General features: G+C 40.5%; 1 protein-coding gene across 2 annotated transcripts in view; it reads right to left on the bottom strand.

Annotated features, from left to right (window-relative positions):
• The window catches only part of SLC44A1 (solute carrier family 44 member 1), a 1,740,232-nt gene extending 1,716,548 nt beyond the window's left edge, over positions 1-23,684 (bottom strand). The window contains exon 1 of one of the 2 annotated variants that reach the window (XM_044061029.1): positions 23,027-23,684. In XM_044061029.1, coding sequence (XP_043916964.1) covers positions 23,027-23,050 — 24 coding nt within the window. In that variant the 5' untranslated portion in view covers positions 23,051-23,684. The remainder of the gene's footprint in view (positions 1-23,026) is intronic. The other variant, XM_044061030.1, reaches the window with a different exon arrangement.
• Positions 23,685-25,020: the final 1,336 nt, after the last annotated feature.

Genomic DNA, 25,020 nt, shown 5'->3' with positions numbered 1-25,020 from the left:
CAATGAACAAGCCAAGCAAATTTTATTTTCTTTTAATTTTCACTATCAACAAAATTCAGAGATACCACACTACAATGTGGGAGAACTGCACATCTAGGGTAGAAATATGAACATATGTTGCAAAAAAATTTTGTGGGACTACAGTGGCTTAAGAAAATGTCCCCTCCACCATTACAAAAATATATATAAGATAATGGGGGAAAAATTCCTTTCAACTCCACATTAGAATAAATCCAAAAATGCATAGTCAAACAATTTTGAATGCATTCATAACAGAACATTTTCTGCAAAACTGAGTGTGGTACAGTATTGATGAAGGGCAACACACTGGACTCCAAATCAGGGAGAATTACATGCAGCTGACAGCAGCTCATGACACTACAAAACCCACATCTGGAGTACAATGTAAAGTTCTGCAGCCCTCTTCACATAAGGTCACAGGCAGAACGATCATTCAGAAGAAGACAGCAAATAGAAGCACAATCAGAAAGAAATTATGTAAGATTTTGTTTCTAAAATTTGGTTAGGAAAAAAAAAACACTAAAAGTAGAGTACAATAAAGCACCTAGTTAAACCCAAGTGCCAACAAAATGGAAGGAATGTATATATGAGACTAGAGCAGTGTAGAATAAGGCTATAAGAATGATTTTAACAAAATGATGGTGGGAGAACAGCTATCTGAGGCATGCTACCACAGCCTGGTTAATCAGATTTAAACAGGATAACTATAAAGGTAACCTTGGTCAACCAGACTAGCTGAAACAATGAACCACTGTCACAGTATAAATAGGTAAGAAGAATGGGTGTTATGGTCTTAACCGACCACTTCCTGTTCTTTGTTAACCAACAAGAGCAGACACAGTCAGGGGCAAAACAAATACTGAATTTACAATCCTCTGTACATATTCATCAACTAATGGGTTAGATAAGGTGGTTTATTACAAGTACACATTACATTAGCTAGAAAAGAATAACTCGAACACGCCAAGTGCAAACATACTTGCAATAGAAGTACTACAGCAAGTTACTAAATGTGATGCAAAACACAAAATGTTTTATTAAAAGTGGGGTAACCTCCAGCGGGAGATATCCCTCACAGCCCCATTATTTTCTTACTTGCGCGCGCGCACACAGACACACACAGACACACACAGACACACACAGACACACACAGACACACACAGACACACACAGACACACACAGACACACAGACACACACTGGTTTTTGCAACTTGGAAAACTGTCCAAGCTGAACTGACATTTACAGCTTACTATCAGGTGAACAACCTTGCTACAATTTGAAGTGTGCAGTGAAAGACAAGCAACTGCTACAGTACAGTTGTGTAAAATCTTACCATAACGGTAGATGTCCTTGCCTTCACCACTGCAGTATTCCTTACGAATGGGATTCCCTGCCGTGAAGCCCACAGTCTAGCCAGTTTACAAAAGTCTACCACTGCTTTAAGGTATGCTGAACGTCACCTGCACACTCCTTGCGTAGGGTAGGGCATAAAGGTAACGTTCAGGTGAACCATCCTCAGAACTGATTGCTTAAGGAGGAACAGCAGTCCAAGGAAAACCAAGGAAAATCTGCACATCCAGGAAGGAAAAACGACCAGGGGGATGGAGGAAGGGAGTGAATACTACAGTGGTGAAGGCAAGGACATCTACCATTATGGTACAAACATTACACAACTGTACTACGTCCTTACATTCACTGCTGCAGTATTCCTTATGAATGGGACAATGCCAAAGCTCAAGAAGAAACTTGGGAGAAGGAAGCAGCAGAGCCCTCCAAGAAGCCACGAAGAATGACATCAGCAAAACCAGCTCTAGCTCTGGAGATTACCTAACATTACCAGTTGGATGTTAAGGTATGCACAGAAGTCCAGGTAGCAGCTTCAAGAAAAGAATTTGTGTTTAAGCCTTTGAAAAAAGCACCAGAAGAAGCCACAACTCTAGTGGAATGAGCCTTTACAGAAGAAGGAAGGCTCTCACCATGAAAAGTAAAGAAACAGCTTTTGAAATCCAGGTGGAAATAGTTTGCTTGGAAACAGCTAAACCTAAACACCTAGGAAGAAAGGAAACATAAACTGGTCAGATTTTCTAATGCCTTTAATTTTATCCAAATAAAATCTGATCTGTCTATGCACATCTAAGGTATGCAGCACCCTTTCACTGTCAGACTACAGAAAGGGGAAAAAAGTAGGCAAATTAATAGACTACGTGACAACTCATTAGCAACCTTGGGCATTAAAGAAGGATTAGTATGCAAGGACACCCTGTCCTCATTAAATATCAAAAAGGGTGGACAAGCCATAAGGGCTTGCAACTCAAGACACCCATCTGACAGAAGTAAGAGCTAACAAAAGAACTGTCTTCCAAGAACAATGTTGCAAGGAAGCTGAAACAGCAGGCTCAAAAGGAGCCCAAGTCAAATTTTCCAGAACAAAATTAAGATCCCAGGGAGGAGGAACAGGCTTCCTGGAAAGTCTAATATTAAGGACGCCATTAAGAAAATTGCTTAGCCTTAAATCTAGAGGCGAACGGGGGAGTTAAAGCTAAACAAGCAGAAAGAGCTGCTAAGTGGGCCTTAATAGAAAAATAGGCCAAACCAGCATTGAGCAACTCACACAAATAAGAGAACCAAAGGAACATCCACAGAAAGTGATTCCAGGTCACGAGAAAGACACCAAATAGAAAACGTCTTCCATTTAGATAAGTATGACTTCCTAGTAGTAGGTTTCCTGGCCTCCTGCAGGACCTGCAGCACGTCCTCAGAAAAAAAGGTGTCCATGAGGAATCAAAACCCTATCACCCACAGTGTCAGCTGAAGCATGGAGAGGTGGGAATGGATGAGAGAACCCCCGTCTTGTGTGAGGAGATTCACCCTGTGAGGTAACTTATGATTGCCCCTAGCTAGATGCAGAAATAGAGGGAACCAGTGATGCAGCGGCCAAAAGGGAGTCACCAACAAGATTTTGGGAGCATCCGGCTGAATCTTGAACAGGACTCTCGGAATGAGAGGAAGGGGAGGGAATGCATAAAGAAACATCCCCTTCCACGAAAATGAGAGGGCATCCACCTTCCATACCAGTGGGCCTGGGACTCTGGCACAAAACAGAGGAAGTTGTCAGTTCAAAAAGAAGACAAAGACCTACTTTAAAGAGTATCCCACTGGTGAACAATGCCCAGAAACACATCCCTGTGAAGCATCCATTCATGGGATTCCATGAAGGACCTGTGCAGACTGTCTGCCACAACATTCCAATCTGAAAGAATGTAAACTGCCTGAGGAGTCACTCAACATTGGACAGCCAGATCCCATGCCAGCCGGCAAAGACAGTAAGACCTCGTACCCCCGTTTGTTGATATACCACATGACTGTGGTATTATCTGTGAATACCTTGAGAGGCCCTGCAGCGAAGAGAGAATGAAAGGCCTGAAGAGCCAGCATAAGAGCTCTCATCTCTTTGATGTTGTCTTGTTAATGGAATGAGCACATCAACAACACTCCCTGAACCCTCATGGAGCCAAACATTGCTCCCCATCCCACATATGAAGCATCTGTGAACAGATTCCAAGAGGGAAGAGGAGGCTGGAAAGGGAGCCTTCGATTCAGAGACAACTGCTGAATCCACCACAGAAGTTCCTTCTTGAGACACAAGAGAAGAGGAACAGAAAAGTCTAGAGAATGGGCATGCTGAAGCGACACAGACTTCAGAAACCACTGGAACTTCTTCATGTGGAGTTTGGCCAGAGGGAGCATCGGAACCCCAGAACTCTCAGAAACTCCCTGGCTGTAATGAAGCCCAGGGGAAGAAGAGTTTGAAAGAAAGAAATGAGAGTCAATGCCTTTGGACGAGGCAGGGATGCCAGCATTGGCACTGTTTGAAACCTGCAACCTAGAAAGACATGATCCTGAGAAAGAGTCAGGGAAGACTTGTTGAAGTTCATTGTGAATCCCCCAGGCTCTGAAGAAGAGAAATGGTAAAATGAAGATTTTGCAAAAGGACCTCTGGAGAAGATGCCTGAATCAGTAGGTCATCCAAGGAAAGATTTGGATCCCTTGAAGCCTGCAAAAGGCAATTACAGGAACGAGGCATTTGGTGAACACCATTGGGACAGTAGAAAGGCCAAAGGGCAAAGCACAGAACCAAAAATGCCAAGAAGCAGAGAAATGCAAAAATCTCCTGAAAAGATGATCGGAATATGGAGATAAGAATCCTTGAGGTCCAGAGACACCAGAAAGGCCTGAGGGAGCAAGAGAGGAAAAAGGGACAACATCCAAAAGGAAGGCACCTTCACAAAGGTGTTCAGATGGGTGATGTCTAGAATAGGTCTCCAAGTACCTTCTTTTCTGGGCACTAGAAATATTCTTGAATAAAACCCTTTCCCCCTTTGAGACATGGGCAGCTCTTGAATAGTACCTTAAGACAAGATATCTTGAAGAACCAAGGAGACTGAGGAATGCCCATAAAAGGAGGGCAGGAAACTCAGACCATGAAGTACCCTTGCCAAACGACTGACAGAACCCAAGAATCCTGTGTGATTCGAAGCCAAACAGGAAAAGAAAGATGAAGAGAAAGAGGAATGTGGCTGGGAACGGGTGGATATTCAGACAGCACCTAGTTTGTCAGGAAAGGAAGGCTTAAGAATCCCTGCAGAATGAGTGGCCATCCATTTATTACCCTTTTTACCTTTAGAAGGAGAGTGAGAATAAAGGCCGGCTTAGAAGGGTAGTTTTGCTGAAATTTAGGCACAGGAGAAACAAAGCCATGCTTACGCTCCTGTAAAGCCTTCCCCTTGTTCTGAAGAGACTTAAATAAACTAGCAACCGCTTCAACAAACAAAAGAGTATTATCCAGAGGTGCATCTATCAACTTAGCCTTAATATCGTCATGTAAAGGTTGAAGCCGAAGCCATGAATATCTCCTCAGAACTGAACCAGAAACAGCATCCTAGAAGAGGCACCTGCTGCATCATAACTACATTTGATAGAACGACAAACTACCTGAGAGGAAGTCCCAAGCAAGGAAAGAGCAGAAGATTTACTCCGAGTCTGAAAGATCAGAAAGAATCTGACAAGCCTGAGAAAGAAGAGCCAAGACATACCTAGAGATAAGGGTCTGATAATTAACAGCCCTAAAAGCAAAGGTAGCCAAAGCATAAACCTTCTTACCCAGCCTATCCATGGTTCTACTGTCCTTGTCAGAAGGCGGTAACTTGGACAAAAAAAGAATCTGACAAGCCTGAGAAAGCAGAGCCAAGACATACCTAGAGATAAGGGTCTGATCATTAATAGCCCTAAAAGCAAAGGTAGCCAAAACATAAACCTTCTTACCCAGCCTATCTATGGTTCTACTGTCCTTGTCAGAAGGCAGTAACTTGGACAAAGAAAGCAACTGAGATGGCTTATCAGAGGCTACAGACATCACAGAGGGGTCACCAGCAGGACATTTAAACAATCCTCAGACACCCAATAAAACCTATCACACTTCCTGGGAGCAGGGGGCAGAGAATCCAGTGCTTTAGAGGCAGTGGAAAACACATCCAATAAAGCAGGCAAGACAGGAGAAATGGGCGCAGGTTTAGGAGATTCCATCTGCAGTAACTCATAGTACCTCTTATGGATATCCGAAACCTGGGTACAATCCCACTTAAAAAATTCCATCATCCTAGAGATAGTGTCCCCTAAGGAAATTTCCTCAGAAGGATTATCTAGAGTATGAGAATCCTCCTCCACAGACCCATAGTCTAAAGGAGAAGGAATCTGAGTAGAGTAAGCAAGAGAGTCATCATCAGAATCTACCTCAGACGAATGCAATTCTCTGGGCCTGTCAGGGGAAGAGGAGGACCAAGGAGGAGTAGGAAATGAAACCCCTTGAGGAGGCCACAATGACAGTAAAGCATTAAATAACACATGAAGTAATGGCCTGCCACTCACTTTGTGCATCCCAAGGAGCAGAAGAAACACAATTAGTTTTCTGTTTCTTTTTAAAGGGAACAGCCGTCCTAGAAACCTGAAAATGCCCAGACTCAGGACGGCATTCCACAACCACTGTAGGAACCTCTTCCCTAACAATAAACTGCGAAGCCCCTCTAGACCCCTCAGAAACAGTCAATCGTGGTTCCCTCTGACCACCCAAAACGGACACCTGCAAGCCGCGTCAGACGTACTACCTGCCAGATCCTCACCACCCTCCAACCCAGACGCAGTAGAAGAATCTGACAAAACAACCGGGTGAGCCTCCAGGTTCATAATAACCTCAGGAGAAACTCTCGGCAAAGACTGGACAGCGGAAGATTCCAGTCTTACCTTATCCAGCTTCTTCCTTGACAGCTGACCCTCGTGTCAGGAAGTTCCATCCATAGTACCTGCAGCAAGAAGCTTAAGACGCTGGTTAACAAGATACAAGGAATGAGAAGAAAGCCTACTATAAAGAGTTTTGGGGACAAACGCCTGACAAATTGAACAGGATGTATGGTTGTGAGCAGCACCTAGGCAAAAAAAGACACTTATCATGGTGGTCTTTATAGGGAATCAATCTCCCACACTGGCATTTACCCTTCCTGGATGACATTAACCCCAAACAGCACAAAAACAGAAAACGTAAACAAAACCCCAACTAGGTAATTATCTGCAACTGTGAGGACTCCAGCAAACAGGAGTAAGCATAGGAATGCCACAAAACAGAAAAACAGTACAAAAAAAAACGGATGGAGGCAACAGATGGTTAAAAAAGCATTCGGACTGGTGACAAAGAAGTTCTGAGGACGGTACGCCTGAACGTCACCTTTATGCCCTACCCTACGCAAGGAGTGTGCAAATGATGTTTAGTGTACCTAAGAGCAACAGTAGACTTTTGTAAACTGGCCAGACAGTGGGCTTCATGGCAGGGAATCCCATTCATAAGGAATACTGCAGAGGTGAATGCAAGGACATCTTGAGTTATTATGCGTAAGCTACTGTAACTCAAAAGAAATGAACAAGATATTGAAATATCAAAATCTCAAGGAGCACAGAGTTGAAAAGATTGTTCCAGAAAGACGGTGCTGTCATTCCGGTAGTTTTCCATCCACTGTACTGTCTGCTGTGCTAAATAAATCAATCTGCACCCAAACGTGGTCAACATGGATCAGATATCTCAACAAAAACTGTGGTATACAGTGATAAAGCCCTCACTACAGCCCAAACAGGTTCATAGGTAGGTACTAGGCTATCTGCCCGAGGGCATTTATAAGCCTAGCCAGAGTGTGTCAGTTTTCGCCACCCCATTGATTAATTAAATTAACTGATCCTCTGTCAAGCAGAGCCAATGAAGTGATCCCAGGGGTATATTTTCTGTTACCTATCCACTCGTCGAGGTTTCTCTTGAAAAGCGTTAGGGAGGGGCTCTGCCTGATGTAATTTGGAATTTTTTCCAAAGCATGGGGAGTCTCTGACAGGAATCTATCCCTCCAGCACGTTCTATTTATTGCTGTGGCGAGGTTTAGCTCACTAGAGCACGTGGCTCGCAGTGACTTGGATTTCTTTAGGTAGAGCATGTCCATCAATTCCGAGTTGGACATGGCTTTGTAAAACAGGCAGAGATCACCTCGAGTAAGCGATATACCACTGAGTACAGCCAGAGTTTTTTCAGTCGGGCTGCATAGGACATATGTTTGAGGCCAGTAATCCTCTTGGTGAGGTACTTTTGTGGTCTTTCCAGCTGTTGGAAGTGTCTTGTGAGGTACATCCCAAATGGGGCATTGTACTCTATGATGGGTCTAATGAGTGACGAGTAGAAGGGCACTATACTCTCTTTATTTCTAGATGCGAACCCTTTAGTAATTAGATGGGCCACATAGAAGGATTTCCTAACTACTTTGGCAATATGACTGTCAAAGGAGAGATTACTATCTACCTGGGTCCCCAGATACCTTATTACCTCTTCTGTATTAAGGGGACTGCCACCTATGTGGTAATTTGTGGGTGTTTTGTTTTTCCCAAATGGGATAATTATGCATTTTTTGGCATTTATCTTGAGGCCATGACTTTGACACCAGGTGTCCGTCTCAGTAAGACCCTTTTGGAGGATGTTCGTGTCAGCCGGAGAGTCAATTATGGCTCCCAGTTTGCAGTCATCGGTGAACTTGGTTAGCCATAGTCCTCCTGTGTTTGCCTGTACTTCTGAGAAGTATATGCCGAAGAGTAGGGGTCCCAGGACCGAGCCTTGCACGACACCACTTGTGACTGGTTTAGAGTCGGACCTGGAGCCTGCTATTCTTACCGTGCGAGTTCTGTCTGTAAGCCAGTTTGCAACCCATCTCTGATGTAAGGGTTTATGTTCAGGCTGGTGAGTTTTTCTGTAATACCCGAGTGGGGAATGGTGTCAAAAGCCTTGGCGAGGTCAAGGTAGGCAGTGTGAACCACCTTTCCCTCGTCTATGGCCTTGGTGACTGTCTCGAAGAAGTCAACCAGGTTTAGTAGGCATGATCTGCCCTTAACAAAGCCAAACTGGGTCGGGTCAAGTGTTTGGAGGTTCCCAATGTCTTTGTTAAGGAGTTCCATGATGATGCACTCCATAGCCTTGCAGACCAGGCTAGTCAGGCTTATGGGGGGATAGTTACCAGGATCAGTTGTGGCCCTTCCTTTGTGGAGAGGAATAACTGTTGCTGTGTGCCATTCTATGGGCACGTAGCCTGTGGAGAGGCTGAGGTTGAACAGCGTGTTTAGGTGGGGGGTTAGTTTGTTCTGTAGTTCGTGCAAGACGCAGCCTGGGGCACCATCTGGTCCCATTGATGCTGTGTGTTTGGCTTTTGGAAGGGCTGTTTTCACCTGTCCATCAGTGATTTTTGGGTCACTACACTTTTTTGGTATTGTTGTGGGCCCTTTTGGAGGTGAGGGGGGGGTGAAGTATGCACTGAATCTATCTGCCAGGATGTTGGCAATATTGGTAGGTTCAGTATATTTTGTGCTATTTTGCACTAGTTCAGTGCATATCTGTGAGTTGCCACTTAGATTCTTAACATAGCTAAAGAAGGCTTTGTGGTTATCTTTTGAATCCTAGGCTATTTGTCTTTCGAAGTTAGCCTTGGATGATTTCATGAGGGACCTTAGTTTCTTACTGATACTGATCAGGGATGTCTTTCCTTCTTGGGATTTGCTTTTTTTCTGAACTAGTTTCCTTCTTCTATTGTATAGCCTGTTTATTGCAGGAGTCCACCAAACTGGTTTCCTTCTCTTAGATGAGTGAGTCTTGGTTTTGCTAGGGATGGCACGATCAATGCATCCTTGTAGGTGCTCATAGAGTGCATTTGTAAAGGTTTCTGCATCTTGGGCAGTGTTATCCTTTAGCGTGGGGGCTGTGAAACTTACCACCTCTGTCTTAAGTAAGGTGAAGTTTGCTTTAGAAAAGTTTTTTTTACTGTGGTTTCCTTAGTTGGGGGTGGTGGTGGGGTGTGGATATCCAGAGTGATTAGTTTATGGTCTGATCTAACCAGTGACGGGTTGACCTCCGGTGTGGAACACCTGTCACACATGTTGGTGATGACCTGGTCCAATATGTTTGCACCTCTGGTAGGGGAGTTTACCAGCTGATCCAGGGCGTTTGAGTTGATGAATTCCAGGAAGCGCTGGTCCTGGGAATTTGTACTCTAGTAGTTTTCCCAGTGAATGGTAGGGTAATTGAAATTGCCCAATATCAGGGTGTACGGTAGGACCTTCATGTTTTCCATTGTCTCCAGAAAGGTGGAGTGGTGGTCCTAAGTCATGCAGGGTGATCTGTAGCAGGCCACAATTTGCATTGCCGATTTGCCCGATGTTAGCTGCACATGGATGATCTCAGAGGTATCATGCTGCACCACTAACCTGGAGGTGTAGGTATCCTGGATGAATATGGATACACCCCTCCTTTTGTGTTTCGGACTGTGTTCTGTGGCCGAAACGTGTGGTATGAGTTGTAGCCCGGTAGTAAAATTAAACACCAACTATAAAATGCCAAAATGAACAAGCCAAAACTGCTGCCCAAACTGTAGAAGCACAAAATAGTGCTAGGTAAAACCAAACAGCAACAAAGATAAAATGCAGTACTGCAAAAAGTCCAAACAGAACGTAATCCACCAAGAGTTTATTAAAGCGCTTTTCGTCTGCTGCTAATGGCAAACTTCTTCAGAATGAAAAACAAATTCAATCACTACCATTTTATACATATCACATGATCAATTATCAACCTAATTAAGTGCTCATTAAATTTTAAAAAGCAATACTAAAAGATACTAGTAGAAAATTCAAGTTTAAAAATTCAAAAATTCAATATAAACTGGAAACTTCAAAATAAAAATGTATGTAGATTCAACAACAAATAATGCATCACAATAAAAAATAAAAATACAAATAAAAATATAATATGTAAAATATTTGTAAATACTATTAAACATTTTGCATTTACTTATTGTAATATATAAGCAGTAAATTGTAGCAGAATATATTTATTCCTGTATTAGAGTGTTACAAAGTGTATAACAGTCTATCTTTTAAGGCTTAACATACTAAGGAGGCTACCAATAGAGCAAGCCTCATTCAGACCAGGTGGATGGTAAGACCCCAACCTAAATTTGCCAGTAAAGCTCTAAAACTAAGAGCTTCACTGCAAATGCACCTCCTCTGCTGTCATTACAAACTTGGTCAATTCCTATAAATTTAAATAAATGGTTAGGATATTCAGAAACATGTTTGGCCAATGCATTAGTGAGCTTGCATTTCCTAATGGCATACTGATGTTCGTAAATTCTCTCCTTGAATTTACGTTCAGTTTTGCCAACATAGTGGGCAGTACAGTTTTGACATTGGGCTAAGTACACTAACATTTTGGAATTGCATGTAAACCTGTGTTTTAGTTTGTATTCACTCCTGTCAATTTTGAATCTGTTAGATTCTGTAAAATATCTACAGTAGTTACAATTGTGGCATCTAAACATCCCAGGTGTTCTGACCGGTAAGTGTGTAGATTCAAACCAAGATTTCAAATTCCTCCCTTTTTTGTAAGTAACAAAGGGTAATGTACCTAATTTGGTGGATACAGTTGAATCCACACTGAACACTTGCCAATTCTTAAGAATGATAGACCACAAAAAATTACTGTCTACTGTAAACGTGGTAATAAATCTAGGAGTGTCACACAAATCCGTTTGGTTAGTATCAACATGTACACTGACATCACTAATCATTGTGCATTCAACCTTGTTCTCTTCTACTCTAACTTTAAGTAGTGGCACAAAAATCTTGTTATCCCTTTTCATGTTGATCTCCTGTATTAGTTCATCAATTAACTGAGTAGGATACCCTCTACTTAAAAACATTGTTTTAAGTGTATTACATTCAGCTGTAAAGTCTTCATCTTTACTACTGATTCTGGCTGCTCTAACCAGCTGCCCCTTTACTACTGCACGTTTCTGTTTGTAGGGATGGCAGCTTGTAAAGTGAAGAAAGGTGTTAGAGTATAGCGGTTTCCTATATATCTTCGATGTGTAGCAAGCCATATGCTTGTCTTTGGATAGGAGGATGTCAAGGTACGCTATTTCATTACTTCTAAAAGTAGAAGTAAATGTCAGAAAATCAGTTGAATCGTTCAAAAACTCCATGAATGTATTAGCTTCCGCTTCAGTTCCATTGAAGAGAACAAAGATGTCGTCCAAAAACCTGGTGTAGAATATTATTAAAAAAAATGGGGTTGTTAAGAATATATAGATGTTCCCACTGGGCCATTACCAAGTTGGCCACACTGGCTCCATAAGGTGAGCCCATACCAACGTAATGGTTGTCACCAAACATGAAATAGTTCCTAGTAAGTGTTAAGTCTAATAATTCTGTAACAAGGGAAATGTCATGTCTCTTGGCCCCTCTTGCTTTTAACCTGTCACTTACCCATTCAGTGGCTATTTCTTGGGGAATGCAGCTGTAAAGGTCCTTAACATCTATTGTGAGCATGTTGTGTTGTTGATCAAATCTTAGTTCGTTAATTTTAGAAAGGAAGGACCAGGAATCTTTACATATCTGAGACTCAAGGGGAATGTATTTACTCAGAATTTGATCTACTACCTTAGCACATGCGTAAGTTGGTGATCCACGACTATCAATAAGTGGACGCATGGGTGGATCCGTGATGTTCTTGTGTATTTTAGGTATTCCAAATAAATACGGTGTCCTTGGGTATGGTGTAATCATATAATTGTACTGATCCTGGTTAATCCTTCCTTCCATCAACATCTCTTCTAGATGGTCCTTAATTACCTTATAGGCTCGATTGGTTTCATTTTTTGAACTCAAAACATAGGAAGGAGTGTCCAAAATTGCTGCCATACGATCCATGCTGTTATCAAAACCACGACACCTCCACCTTTATCTGGTTTACATACGTAAATTGTTCAAGAGATGTTTTCAATTTCTTCACTGTTGGTATGTGTGAATGTGTTTGTCCGGTTCTTAATATACCTCCGAATGTCAAGTTCACATATTAATTCAAACATGGTTAGAAGTGGATGTAATGGAGGGTTATAGGTACTAGGAATATGTAACCTATTATTAACCTCCCATCATTAATTTAAAATTTAATTTACGTGTAAAAGTTTTAACATCAATGATGGCTTTAACTAAATCCATGTGGTGTTGAGGAACATATGTGAAACCTTTGGCCATTAAGTCTGCCATGTCAGAGGAAATGTCAACTCTAGAAAAGTTATACACTTTAAAGTCCCCCAAAGAATTAGTGGTAATAGAAGGACCCAGTTGGGTAATCTTCTGCCTCCTCTATGTTAACTACAGTAACAAAATTGTTACTTAAACCCAAAATATCTGTTAACGATTGTTCCTGGATGGGTAAGAGAAATTCTGACGTTGACGCTGTACTTTGGGTCTTGTTCCTAAAAAATTGCCTTGACCATTGTTGTTATTGTGACTATCTAAATTGTTTTTATTCAGCAGTCTCTCACTTCTCCGTAATTCATTGGGGGGCTCAATTCTCTCCATGCTCTGAATTCCATTATCATTATCATTCTCATTAATAAGTGTAAGTGCCAAATCAGATGGAGCTGGGTTAGTAAATATGTCCATTATTGCTTGAAGTCATGTTCCCTCTCCATGTCTGACTAGGTGCAGGTTGTCCCTTCTCTGTATGCCTTGGTGTCCCTGTCTAACTTTTTTGCTTTCACTGCTTGAAGTTTAACCAAATGCTCATCTATGTTACTAAACAGTTTACTATATATAACTTTCAAAACTTGCATCGGTTACTATAGAGTTATCTAATGCTGTTGCTTCTACATTCAGTTGATCAATTTGTACTCCATAATGTTTACTCATAATTTTCAACATTTCAAAACCATGTCTATCATACATGCTGCATAAATCAAGATGGAAATCAGAATTTGCAATAAGACCTGTAGGGTATTGATAATACCTCAACCCTTTAGGTACAATTTTCCTGGTTAAACATTCATCAAAATAAACAATTTCTAGTTTCAGTTTTCTGTCTAACTGCTTCAGTTTATTCTGAATGTCTGTACCAGAATTGTTGTTGCTATGCTGGGCATTGGTAAAATGATGGATTAATATTAATCCAGTTTAAAAATTGGGTACATTGTTATTATTAGAGCTTCATTGTCTCTAGCATTAGTAGCGTTAACTGCGTTAGTGGGAAGAGCGTCAGTTTGATTAATCCTCCTTTGATGTCGTGTACGCTGGTATATTACATCTAATTTACTGAAAATAAGCAGTAAATTGTGGCAATATATTTTGTTCCTGTTTTGAAATTTATTGCATGACATTACCAAAATTGGCGGCCTCCTTGATTTATTTGTTAGGCGCCAATATTGAATTTTGTGCATGTAACATTGATCTTTCTACTAGTATCTTTCTTACTTGCTTTAAAAGCAAATAAAATGTTCATATTATGTCTCAATACAATATATTGGATATGTATAAATAATCGAATGTTGACCAGTGGTTTTTCATTCTGATTTTGTTTGCCACCAGCCACGGTACAAACAGTAATAAACCTCTTTTTGTTAAATTTTTCGTCTGACAACTTTGGGTTGATGATGCATGTGTAAGGCGACTGCAGTGATTTGTTCTGTGAAGAGACCCGACGCTTTATCTTTGCTCGCTCTAGTTTGGCTTGTTCATTTTGGCATTTTGTAGCCCGGTAGTGTTGGGGTGCTCTCTGGAGCCTTGAACCAGGTTTCAGTTACTGCACAGATGTCGACATTCTCCATACTGAGGAGTGCTTCGAGCGCGTGCATTTTGAGATTTTAAACTCCCGGCATTGAGTAGCATAACCCTCAGTTTTTTGTTAATTGTGCTGTTTACGGAGGTGGGTTTGACTTTTGAGCCTTGCCTAAAAAAGGCACTATGGGGGCAGCAAGAGCCTTGGCCAGTATTTGAAAGCCTAGGGGTAACAAGTGCAAGCCGTCTCTTGCGAAGCAAAGTGGCTTGCCGAGCATGTCGTCCCAGGCTGACATACACTGGATCCCCTTTGAAAGACAACAGAAGCTTAGCCAATTGTTGAAATTGATAATTTTTTTCTCTATACTGAGGTATCATTCTTGGTGAGGGTAGGATGCTAGTCAGGGTCATACCAGCCTGGGCTACATGATCAGAGAGCTCTTCCATGTCTCTTTCCATGAAGTCCAGGGAGGTATGTCTCAGGTCATTCACACCAACATGAACAATGACAGTCATATTTGTACTTGTTCTGGAGTGACCTGAGTGCTTGTATTATGTGGCGGATTCTGGCTCCCGACAGGCAGTTAACAGTAATCTTATGTTTGTCCAGCCTACTGAGTGGTATGTCAGTGTGCCCGACTATACAGTCACCTATTACTAGAGTGTTAGGTATGTTATTTCGCCTTAAGGGCTGTGGTTGTGCGGCACACTGATTTTGTGTTTTATGTGTTGTCTGGTTTGTGACTGGAAGTGCAGGTTTGGGTGTCTGCTTTGGAGGTCTCTGATGCTTTTGCAGGTTTTTATTTAAAGCCTCCGAGTATGATTTTTGTATTTATGTATATTTTTTGCTAGTGCTGTTTTAGTAGGTCTGTGTGCGGCTGGAGGTGTGGTGCAAGTGTTGACCTTCTCCTCTTGACGGTCTGTTCCAGTCTTGGGTGGAGACAGTTTAGCTTCCAGTTTGGCTGTATAATTGCATCTCTCGCCTATGTTAGTGTTTTGTGGTAGGAGGAGAGGGTTGTGTGTGTACATGAGGCAGTTGTAACATTGCTTCAGGATACCCAGATTCACCAGCTGGACTGGAGAGTGCACCTGAGATTGCCCTTTGTTCATGCCTGAATAGTAGGGTGAGCTGCTTAGTCGCCTGGTTGGTGAGGGGTGAATAAAGAGCCTTGCCCTGCTGGGCAATCAGGGTCAGGGTATATTAGTGCTTGCTATTAGGTCTGAGCAAGTGCTGGGCAGTAAGATGCTTTTTGAGTGCTTAGGTTAAGAGTTAGACTAGTTTCAAGGGAAAAACTGAAGAGGAGACTTAGTGGAGCCGGGAATAATTTAACTGTAGCTGACCGGCTCTGCCCATTACGCAAAACTGTGCAAACGTGGTTTTTATAGTAGGGAAATTAAAGAAATAGAAATTAGCCCAAAAAAAACACTGCTCCAGCGACAGATAGGTTGCTCAAAGCTCCCCCCTCACAGGTGAACACAGAAACTTCCTTCTATCCAAGTAAGGTATGGGCAACTCAGAAACTAGTATCACAGCCCTGAATTGAGCACTAGCCTGAAAACTAGACCATACTAGCTTAGAAAGGTGGGAAACAAGGAAATTTTTTGTTTTTTTGATGTGACTTTGAATAGCCATTTGGGCATATTAAGCCCTGCCAAGGAAAGATGAGTGCGCTCATACTGGAGACGAAGGGATACATGCTTGTGGCACACATCTCATTTTGATTTCCAATATGGAGACCCGTGAAACAACAAAGAGGTGCTGACTACAGGTGGATGGGATATACTGTTGACATTAGTCCCTTGCAGAAGTGATGAGCAGTCCAGTTCTAACACCCACTGTATGTATATGTATTATCCATGGAAGCAGTGTGACACCATCCCAGGACTTCTCAATCTTCACTCCAAAACCAAACCTAACCAAAATTTGGGGGGTAGAACCAGAAATCAAGGAGATGCGCGCGCGAGCACACACACACAGTTAGAAATTTGAGAAAAGGATATATTCCCATCACATACAATGCAGTACAACATGAACAAACAGGTGGTTAATGATAATATGAAAAACAAGCCACCAGAGTCTACTGAATCCTTACAGTCAAAAGTAAAAGGCTTATGATTCCTGACAATACCACAGTTAAGTAACATTCCTGCACAGAAATCATCCTCAAAGACACCAATGGATTAGTCTATGGTATGGAATAAACAAAGATGTGAGGTCATTTAATGGAGTATCATAATATAAGGAGATGAGAAGCATACGTGATATAAAAATCCAATCACCAAACTGCACACAGATGAACCACCTAGAAATACTAGTTTTAATACTGTAGATAAACTTACCAAGCTGGGCATTAATCCCTATGTCACTCGATGGGTTGCCAAATGGCTTACTGACAGAATCCACACTGTAAAAGTAGCAGACTCCAAATCCAGCTCCAGACAAGTGACAAGTGGAGTACATCAGGGTTCAGTCCTGGGACCACTCTTGTTTGGCATCTACTTCGCTGAAGTACAGGCAAACACTAAGGGACTCTGGCTAACAAAGTTCACAGATGTCTGCAAACTGGGAGCCATTATTGAATCCCCAAATTATGTGGATATTCTACAAAAGGGCCTTACGGAAACAGATGCTTGATGCCAGAGCCATGGGCTCAAGCTCAATGCCAAGAAATGTATAGTTATCCCCTTTGGGAAAAAACATGTACCCGTGAATTACCACATAGGTGGCAGTACACTAAACACCGAAAGTGTGATAACAGACTTAGGGACACAGGTGGACAGTGGTCTCACCTTCAATAACCACATCGCCACAACAGTCAGGAAATCCTTCTATGTGGCACACCTCATCACTAAGAGCTTTTCATCCAAAAAAAAAAAAAAAGGAGGTCATTGTCCCACTGTACTCATCCCTCATTAGACTCATTATAGAATACAATGCCCAGTTTGGTATGTACCTCTCAAGACATCTGTAACAACTGGAAAGGCCACAGAAATACCTCACTAAAAGAATCACAGGCCTAAAGCAGATGCCCTATGCTGACTGTCTAGAAAAACTCCACCTATACTCTGTCACATATCGTCAACTCAGAGGCGATCTCTACTTAACATACAAGGCCATGTCAAACCCAGAGCTGTTGGACATGCTACACTTAAAGAAATCCCAATCCCTCAGACAGACACGCTCCAGGGAGCTAAACCTTGTCATCACAATGAACAAAACATGCTGGAGGGATAGGTTCCTGACCCAGAGACTCCCCAGACTCTGGAACAGACTGCCCATACATGTCAAGCAGAGCGCCTCTTTGGCCCTCTTCAAAAGGAACCTTGATGATTGGATGGGAGATAGGAAATTCTCCCTGGGGATCACGTCAGTCACCCTGCTAGACAGGGGTCCAGGGAAGTAAATACTGTGGGAAGAAATAGCCAGGGAATTGTTATGGCTAGGCTTGTATAGGCCTCAGGACCGATAGCCTAGTACCAACCTATGAACCAGTGTCATGCCGTTAGCATACAGCCAACACATTTGAAGCTACTGCACATGAAGCACAAACTGTACAATATCACATAAGAAGGCGAGCAGGCACAACTAGTTCATGAAACATATTGCAATGTTGGTGACTTGGGTTTGAATCCTATTTAGTCTCCACATGTCTAAAATACTTCGCCGAAAATAAAACCAAGCAGTTTAGCAAATGACTGCAAAATGACTTAATTTGACAGCAGCTACCTATATATTCACAACAAAGAAATAAATTATAAACTCCTTAGTTTCCTAGTATTGCAGTTACATAACAGCCAGCAATGATTGTTTTTTCAGTGACCTTCTCAATCATTGTTTTAGTTACATACCAGCCTGAATCGCAAAACTAAATGTAAAGTTAAACAGTAATTTGAAACCTAAATTCTGAAATAAACAGAATTCTGAAACAGATTAAACCAAATATAAAAGATATGCCTTTCTAGAATCACTGCAACTGCAAGCCTAAATTCTGAATTAAACAACCCACACACAACAAAAGGATTCGATTAATGGAGACTATATCCAAATATGATTCCGCTTCAGGCAACATGCATAATGGGATGCCAAAACATTGTAAGGGGTACGTACATACACATACATCCATAGGCAGCCCAAAGTACCACCTCCCAGATGCGGTACAGGTTTTTATCTGCTGGGGTGGCAATAGTGCAACTGGCTTACAAGTGCACCCTTAGCCTGACAAGTTACTTAAGTCAAAAATAAAGAAAATAAAAAACACAGAGGGTACTCCAAATACAAGTGGTACCAGAAAGGATAGGTTTTCTTTTAAACTCAATTTTAATCATTTTTAAGCCATTGTACAATAACGGTTTTAAACGCACTCGGATGCTAAGCAACAGTAAGATTTGCTACACAAAGTGTGTGGGGGGATGTGCCCCAAGTTGCAACAACCATGAGTTTGCTATATAAAGTAAACAAGTCAGATGCCAAGCAACAGTAAGATTTGCTACACAAAGTGTGTGGGGGTACGTGCCCCAAGTTGCAACAACCATGAGTTTGCTATATAAAGTAAACAAGGGCAAAGCCTTCCCACAGTATAGGAAAATAAGAAAGTCAGTCAGTGATCCCCCAAATTAAAGAAAAGCTATACTTGAGCTTTTACTTTCTTTACCCTGCATCCAATGCATGCCAAGATTCAGTGACCATGGAACAGGTAAAGGAGATATTACAAAAGAATGAACGAATGACCACAATGACTGAATGTTCTAGCCCTCATCTCTGCCCTACCTCAACCCCAGTCAGGATGAAAATGCTTCCCATTAAGTCACTACACCCCTGACTTCAGCTTCATACTATTACTTAACATAAATACAAACTGCACTTTAAAATTCACATATGCGTGCCAAGGCATTTCCAAGAATATACAACACATTCTAGAATACTAAAATGACTCAATTTAAAATATTACTTAAGGTTACATATAGCATCACTTATTTACAAAAGGATGAAAAAGCATCCAACCATTCATTTATTCTTCAATTAACCAACTAGCCACTACTGTATTGCAGAGAAGCCTGAGCCTATCCCAGCATTTAATGGAAATGAGTACAGAAAAAAAGTGGGAGGTTGGCATGATGGTTAAGGTAGTTACCTTACAGACAAAACGCAAAGTTTGATTCTCACATGGGGTAACTGGCTAGGTTTAAAATGGCCCACAAGGGCAGTTACAGCCTAGTAATAATCTTTGAACCTAAGAACTCTTCCTGAACAGGGTGCCAACCCACAACAGGAAGCAGACTCACACAAACTATACATACAAGTATAAACATATATATATTTTATATACACACACAAACATTTATATTTAATGCTGTATGCACACACAAATACACCTCCCCACAAAAACACAGTTTTGAAGTAGTATGTCCAGTATTTTGACATATTCTTTTTTTTCCATAATAAATCTTTATTATTATAATATTTTCATACACAATGAACAAAAATAACATATATTCACAAAACAAAAACCAGTATCTAATATGACTAATAACCACACCCTATATACAATATTTACAAGAATGCTTCCAAGTAACACATTTAAATATAAAAAAAAAAAAAAACATAAGAGTAAATGCAAGTAATAGACAGTTGATTATGAAATTCTCCCCACACACATAAATAATTATTTATTTCCAAGTTGAAAATACTATGCTAGTATGATATTAAAAATCTGTTCCCAAATTTTTGGATTGTTAACATTCTTATTATGTGAGTTTAACAGTAGTTTATGAGCCAATATATGTTTTGTCGCTAGAACTCTAAAGTTTTGCCATGAAGTTTTAGATGGGTCTAACCAATTTGTAGCTATATAAAGCTTCATTAATAAAAATATTAATATATGTAATAATTTGTGATTTAGGGATCTCTTTCGGGGGAATATGCAGAATCATAAATTTCCATGATAACATTGTACTTTGGTAACCCACCTTCTGAAGTTGAATCTTACGGGAATTCCAAAGTTTGAAAATACATTTACAACTCCAGAACATATGAAGAAGATCAGCTGGTTGATTTTTACAATATGGACAAGTTGGGGAATTTTTAGGATTAAATTTATGCAGGGCAAGGCGTGTATAATATGCATTGTTCCAAATCATCAACTGGGTATATATTAATGTTTGAAAAGAAGTAGATTTAATGGTCAAGTCAATTGCTTTTAACATATTACTTCTATCTGTCAGTAAAATTGTCTCTTCCCAATAGCTTGATAACAAAATTTTATCATGAAATTTAAATTCTTTAATTAATTGATTTGCTGTCGTGATATATTTAATATCCTGTTGGAGAGCTTGCCACAACAAAGAGCATCTATTTACAGCCTCTTCTTCCGGTTTAAAATTTTTAAAATAACTTATAGTGAGTTCTCTAATTTGTCTCAGCTAGATAATTTTTAGGTAAATTAAGTTCTTGTCTTATTTGGTTGGCCGAACTGTCAAGATGTTTATATATATCAATCAAAGTTAGATTGGCTATTAATGGAAACTTTTTAAGATCAATTAGTTGATTATTCAATTTTTTACAATTAAATAATACATTTCAAAATTAGGTAATTCCAGTCCTCCTCTATTTTTTGGGGTCATTAATTTATCATAAGACATCCTGGTTTTCTTTGGTTCCCAAATGAATTTAGCCAATTCTTTATGAATCTGTTTAAAAAACGTCTTCGAATGTAATAGATGGGCTGACCTAAAAATATACAGTATCATGGTAATAAGTTCATTTATTCTATTAAATGTAATGCTATGAAATGCATAAATGATGAAATAGTTTAACACATTTTACTCAACCATTTGTGAGTCAACCACATGTGCATTAGATTAAATGTTAAACACACTCACATGTGCATACACATACATATGTAAACAAGCACATTCACACACAGGCCACTAATGACAGATTCAAGAAAATGTATTTATTTTTATTTATTTACATTTGTTGACCGGGAGTGTCCGACTGGACGTAGGTCCATTTTCAGCGGAGGCCCGGGGACAAAAGCTCCACAGTTAAAATAAACAGACAGTAGTTACATTGGATTACATAGCGATTAACAATTTAACATAGCAATTGCTTACAACATATTTACAAATGAAGAACATAGTACATCAGTAGACAACTAGAATCTTTATCTGTGAAGTACATAACAGACATTAACAAATGTTACAATGAGAAGTTCCTGCTGTATAATAAGTACTAGGCTTATGAGCATCTGAGTTTGCTATAAGCAGGGTAGTTAGTGGAGTGAAAAGAAAGGTAGTGGTTGGATGGGGTGGGTGATATTAGAGTGGGAGTTGCAAGGGCAATGCCAGCATGTTTTTAGCTGCACTTTTAGTAAAGTTTTGAAGTGGGTGCATGATGGTACAGAGGTAATTGTGGGTGGAAGGGAGTTCCATAATTTAGCTGTGGTGCAAAAGAATAGTGCTTCACCAGCAGAGTTATTGGCTTTAGTGATCTGTAAGTGATTTTTAAAATATTGAGACCCAAATAAAGTATGTACTACATAAATTAAAAGTAGTACAAAATACAAGTTAGGACATTGCTAAGGAATGTTGTAAAACCAAAGAGGAAATGAAGTTTTTATTAACTGTATCTAGTCTATCCATTTTCCCAAGCCGCAGACCCTACTTAAACAACTTATCTTTTGCTCCACGTGTACCTTACTCAGGATTTTTGAATTCACTGACAGTTTCCTACCACACAACTGTTCCAGGACCATTTGTGACAAAACAGACTCCCCATGGATCTGGAGCTATCCCACTTTTTATCATAAAGAGAGGAATTTTGCCTACCTCTATGGACTTTAATGATTTCCTTAAGGTACTATAAAACCCCATTTAACACAATTCTACAGCCTTACATATTACATTGTGCAGACCATGTACCATCCTTGCTGCCCTTCTAAAGTGCATGTATCATGTTTACATCCTTAAAACTAGAGTATCCACAACTCTAAAGCCTAGATCTCAAACTCTTTCGTCTCAAATCAGGGACACTTAAAATTGTTCTCTTAGAAAGTTGAGAGACATTGTATTAATGTGCATTTTCTGAAAAAAAAAACTTTGTCGCCATGTTGTTGTAATGTCTGGAATTAGCTAATCACAAAACATTACAAATGTTATGAGGGACATGCAGGGCAAATCAGGAATGAGCCTCAAAATCAGCGTCATTTGAAAACTATGCACTGTCACTGCTATGCTGTAATGTTTAATTATTTAATGACAAAAATATACACATTCTATGAAGGACGGGGCAAATCTAGAATGTTTCTAAAATCAAGAACACTTTACAAAGAAAGAGTTACTTCTTGTGCTGTATTTTCATTTTAACAGTGCACTCAGGATGTTATGAGGTTTATGTGGTAGACTACAGACATATGTTTCTAATCCTAAAGCGAAGTTCCACATTATAACGCAAAATCAACCACATTTCAGTTTCAAGCAAGCATTAATGCATCCCTGAAAATACAGTCAACGCTGTGGGTTTCGCTGCATGTTATGCACATAAGCTGCTTAATTAATGCAAAACAATACTTTTTAAAGAATTAGAGGGCCATAGGAATTTCCAACATGTAAACATCAGCCCAAGCATCTAAACACTGTCACTCCTCTATCCAATGAAAACTGAAGCACGAGTTCCTTAATTTCCCTACCAGCGCCAAACAGAACACAAGTTTTGGTCCTTGTTACATATAGCTGTGGGTAAGCAACTATACACTGTTACCGTGATTATAATACCACAAAAAATCTAACCACTTTCATTCTCATTTCCCAGGCGATACTTTACTAACCTGAGTGCTGCTACAGCATCCCATGGCGATGACTCCCTTGAGCAAACCACCACAACAGAAAAAAACTGAAGTCTTACAGCGCAGCCACCAAATAAGCACCAATACCAACCCACAGAGCCACCAATACACCGCAGCTGCTACCGACACATGCCCATGGAAGACGCTACCCCTGTTGCCTTTTCAGTTTCCTCTTCGAAGTCGTTGCTACTGTCTACTAGCGCTCAGTAATGTTCTCCAGTCTTACTTCCGCCTTTCGCTCCTCCTCAGCTACAGTACTACTCCTTGTAACTGTTCCAGTACTCAAGTGTACCCGCACACTACGCAGACTGGGAATGGCCGGACAGGTGCATTGATAGAGCGGTTTCAGAAGCCACGGCCTGGGTTTGCCGCGACACTGTTGCCACTTCCGGTTGAAGTGAAAATTATTTGGAAAGCAAAGCTTTGAGCGTGCTGAAGGGTGAGGGTGTTTTGGTAAACATCTGTTGTATTTGATTTAAACTGCCACGCCTTATAAAATATGTGCCAAAGGAATGCGGAATACATGCAAATACTGTTTCTTATCGGGAGCGAATGATACATCACAGGTGGGAACTTTTTAAGCAAAGTGGCCATGAGATCAATGATCAATGACACGAAGACATCAAATAAAGAGTATTATAAATATTAAAAAGATTTTGTCAGTTTTGTCTTCAGTCTGTGGTGGTCTTGAATTTACTAATGAATAAAGTATTAAAACCAACGTAAGAGAAATAAAAGTATTTTGACAGAAGCCGAGTCAGAATTTAATGCATACTTGAATTAAACAGATTTTTGGTGTTGTTAGACTATCTGCAGAACAAATTCTGCAACTCCGGACCGCTGAAAGTAAGTGAAAAAACAAAGGGCATGGCAGCCAGTTTTATGTTGTAGACTAGGGTGGATCCATAATTGCGACTTAAACAATTCGGATTAATTTTATATCTTGAGCAAGGTGGGGACCAGTTGGGAAGGGAGAGAAGTGATCCTCAAAAGATGATAATGACAAAGAAATGCAATGGTTTACTAGGGCAGCAGGGATTTTAAAGGAATACATTGCCCGCATGAGCATATGTTATACCTTCGCCTCCACCGCGTGCACATCTGTCCAGTTTTAGAGGTATATGTGTGAGTGTGGGGTGAATACAAATGTTATTTATGTAGGCTGCCTGACTGATAGCAGCACCACTGTCTGTCATCTTACAAGGAACAGTGAGCTAGAAGATTGTGAGCAGACACTGGGGATAAAAATGCAGTCACAAATAATACAGAATAAGTAACATTTGAAGCAATGGTTAAGATTAGAATACCCATAATGGATAGTAATAAATCCCACCTATCACTGCTCCATCTACCCATTTCAATGCAAAATGTAACCCTTTCCTCCCCAACATAGACACTCGCACAATCTAAAATCTTACTAGAAGATAGTTTGTTTAAATGTGCTGTTTTTGCGGAGGGCTGCTCTGCATATCCAGTGTGGGGACTGTACTCATACCCAGTTAATGTGACCTCTGAGATCTTATGTTGGAATTATCGTAGGGTAAAAAGGAATGGTGAAAAACAAGAATTCCAAAGTAGTTTAACCTTTGAGTTATTGGTTTTGTTAGTGAGGGTGGTGGAGGAGCCACCAACATCAGGAAGACTTCAGGAAGGGGTGATGCTTTACATTGGGACCTACCTTCCTCAGGTCATGCAGCAGTGGGCGATAGATGGATAGCATTTTAAGCTGCAGTAACAGTCGTGATGGCAGTAGTTCGTGATTTAATCCTTGAGATGAATATTACAAATAAGCAATAAATGATGATGTTAAGAATAAAAGTGAACATGTTAGAAAATATCTCCTACCAGTTGATTATCTAGGCACCCATGGAGGACCAGTATTCAGTAGAATAAGGCAGTGATTGACAGTCTACTCTGTGTTTTGTACTACATTATATAATGTTTTCTGCAACAGTTTGCGTATGCCAAATTATACA

The sequence above is a fragment of the Protopterus annectens genome, chromosome 2.part0 (genome assembly GCF_019279795.1).
Source record: "Protopterus annectens isolate FY-2018-M chromosome 2.part0, PAN1.0, whole genome shotgun sequence".
Classification (NCBI taxonomy): domain Eukaryota; kingdom Metazoa; phylum Chordata; order Ceratodontiformes; family Protopteridae; genus Protopterus; species Protopterus annectens.
The sequence above is the reverse complement of the archived record's forward strand: the minus strand, read 5'-3'. Positions and strand labels throughout refer to the sequence as shown.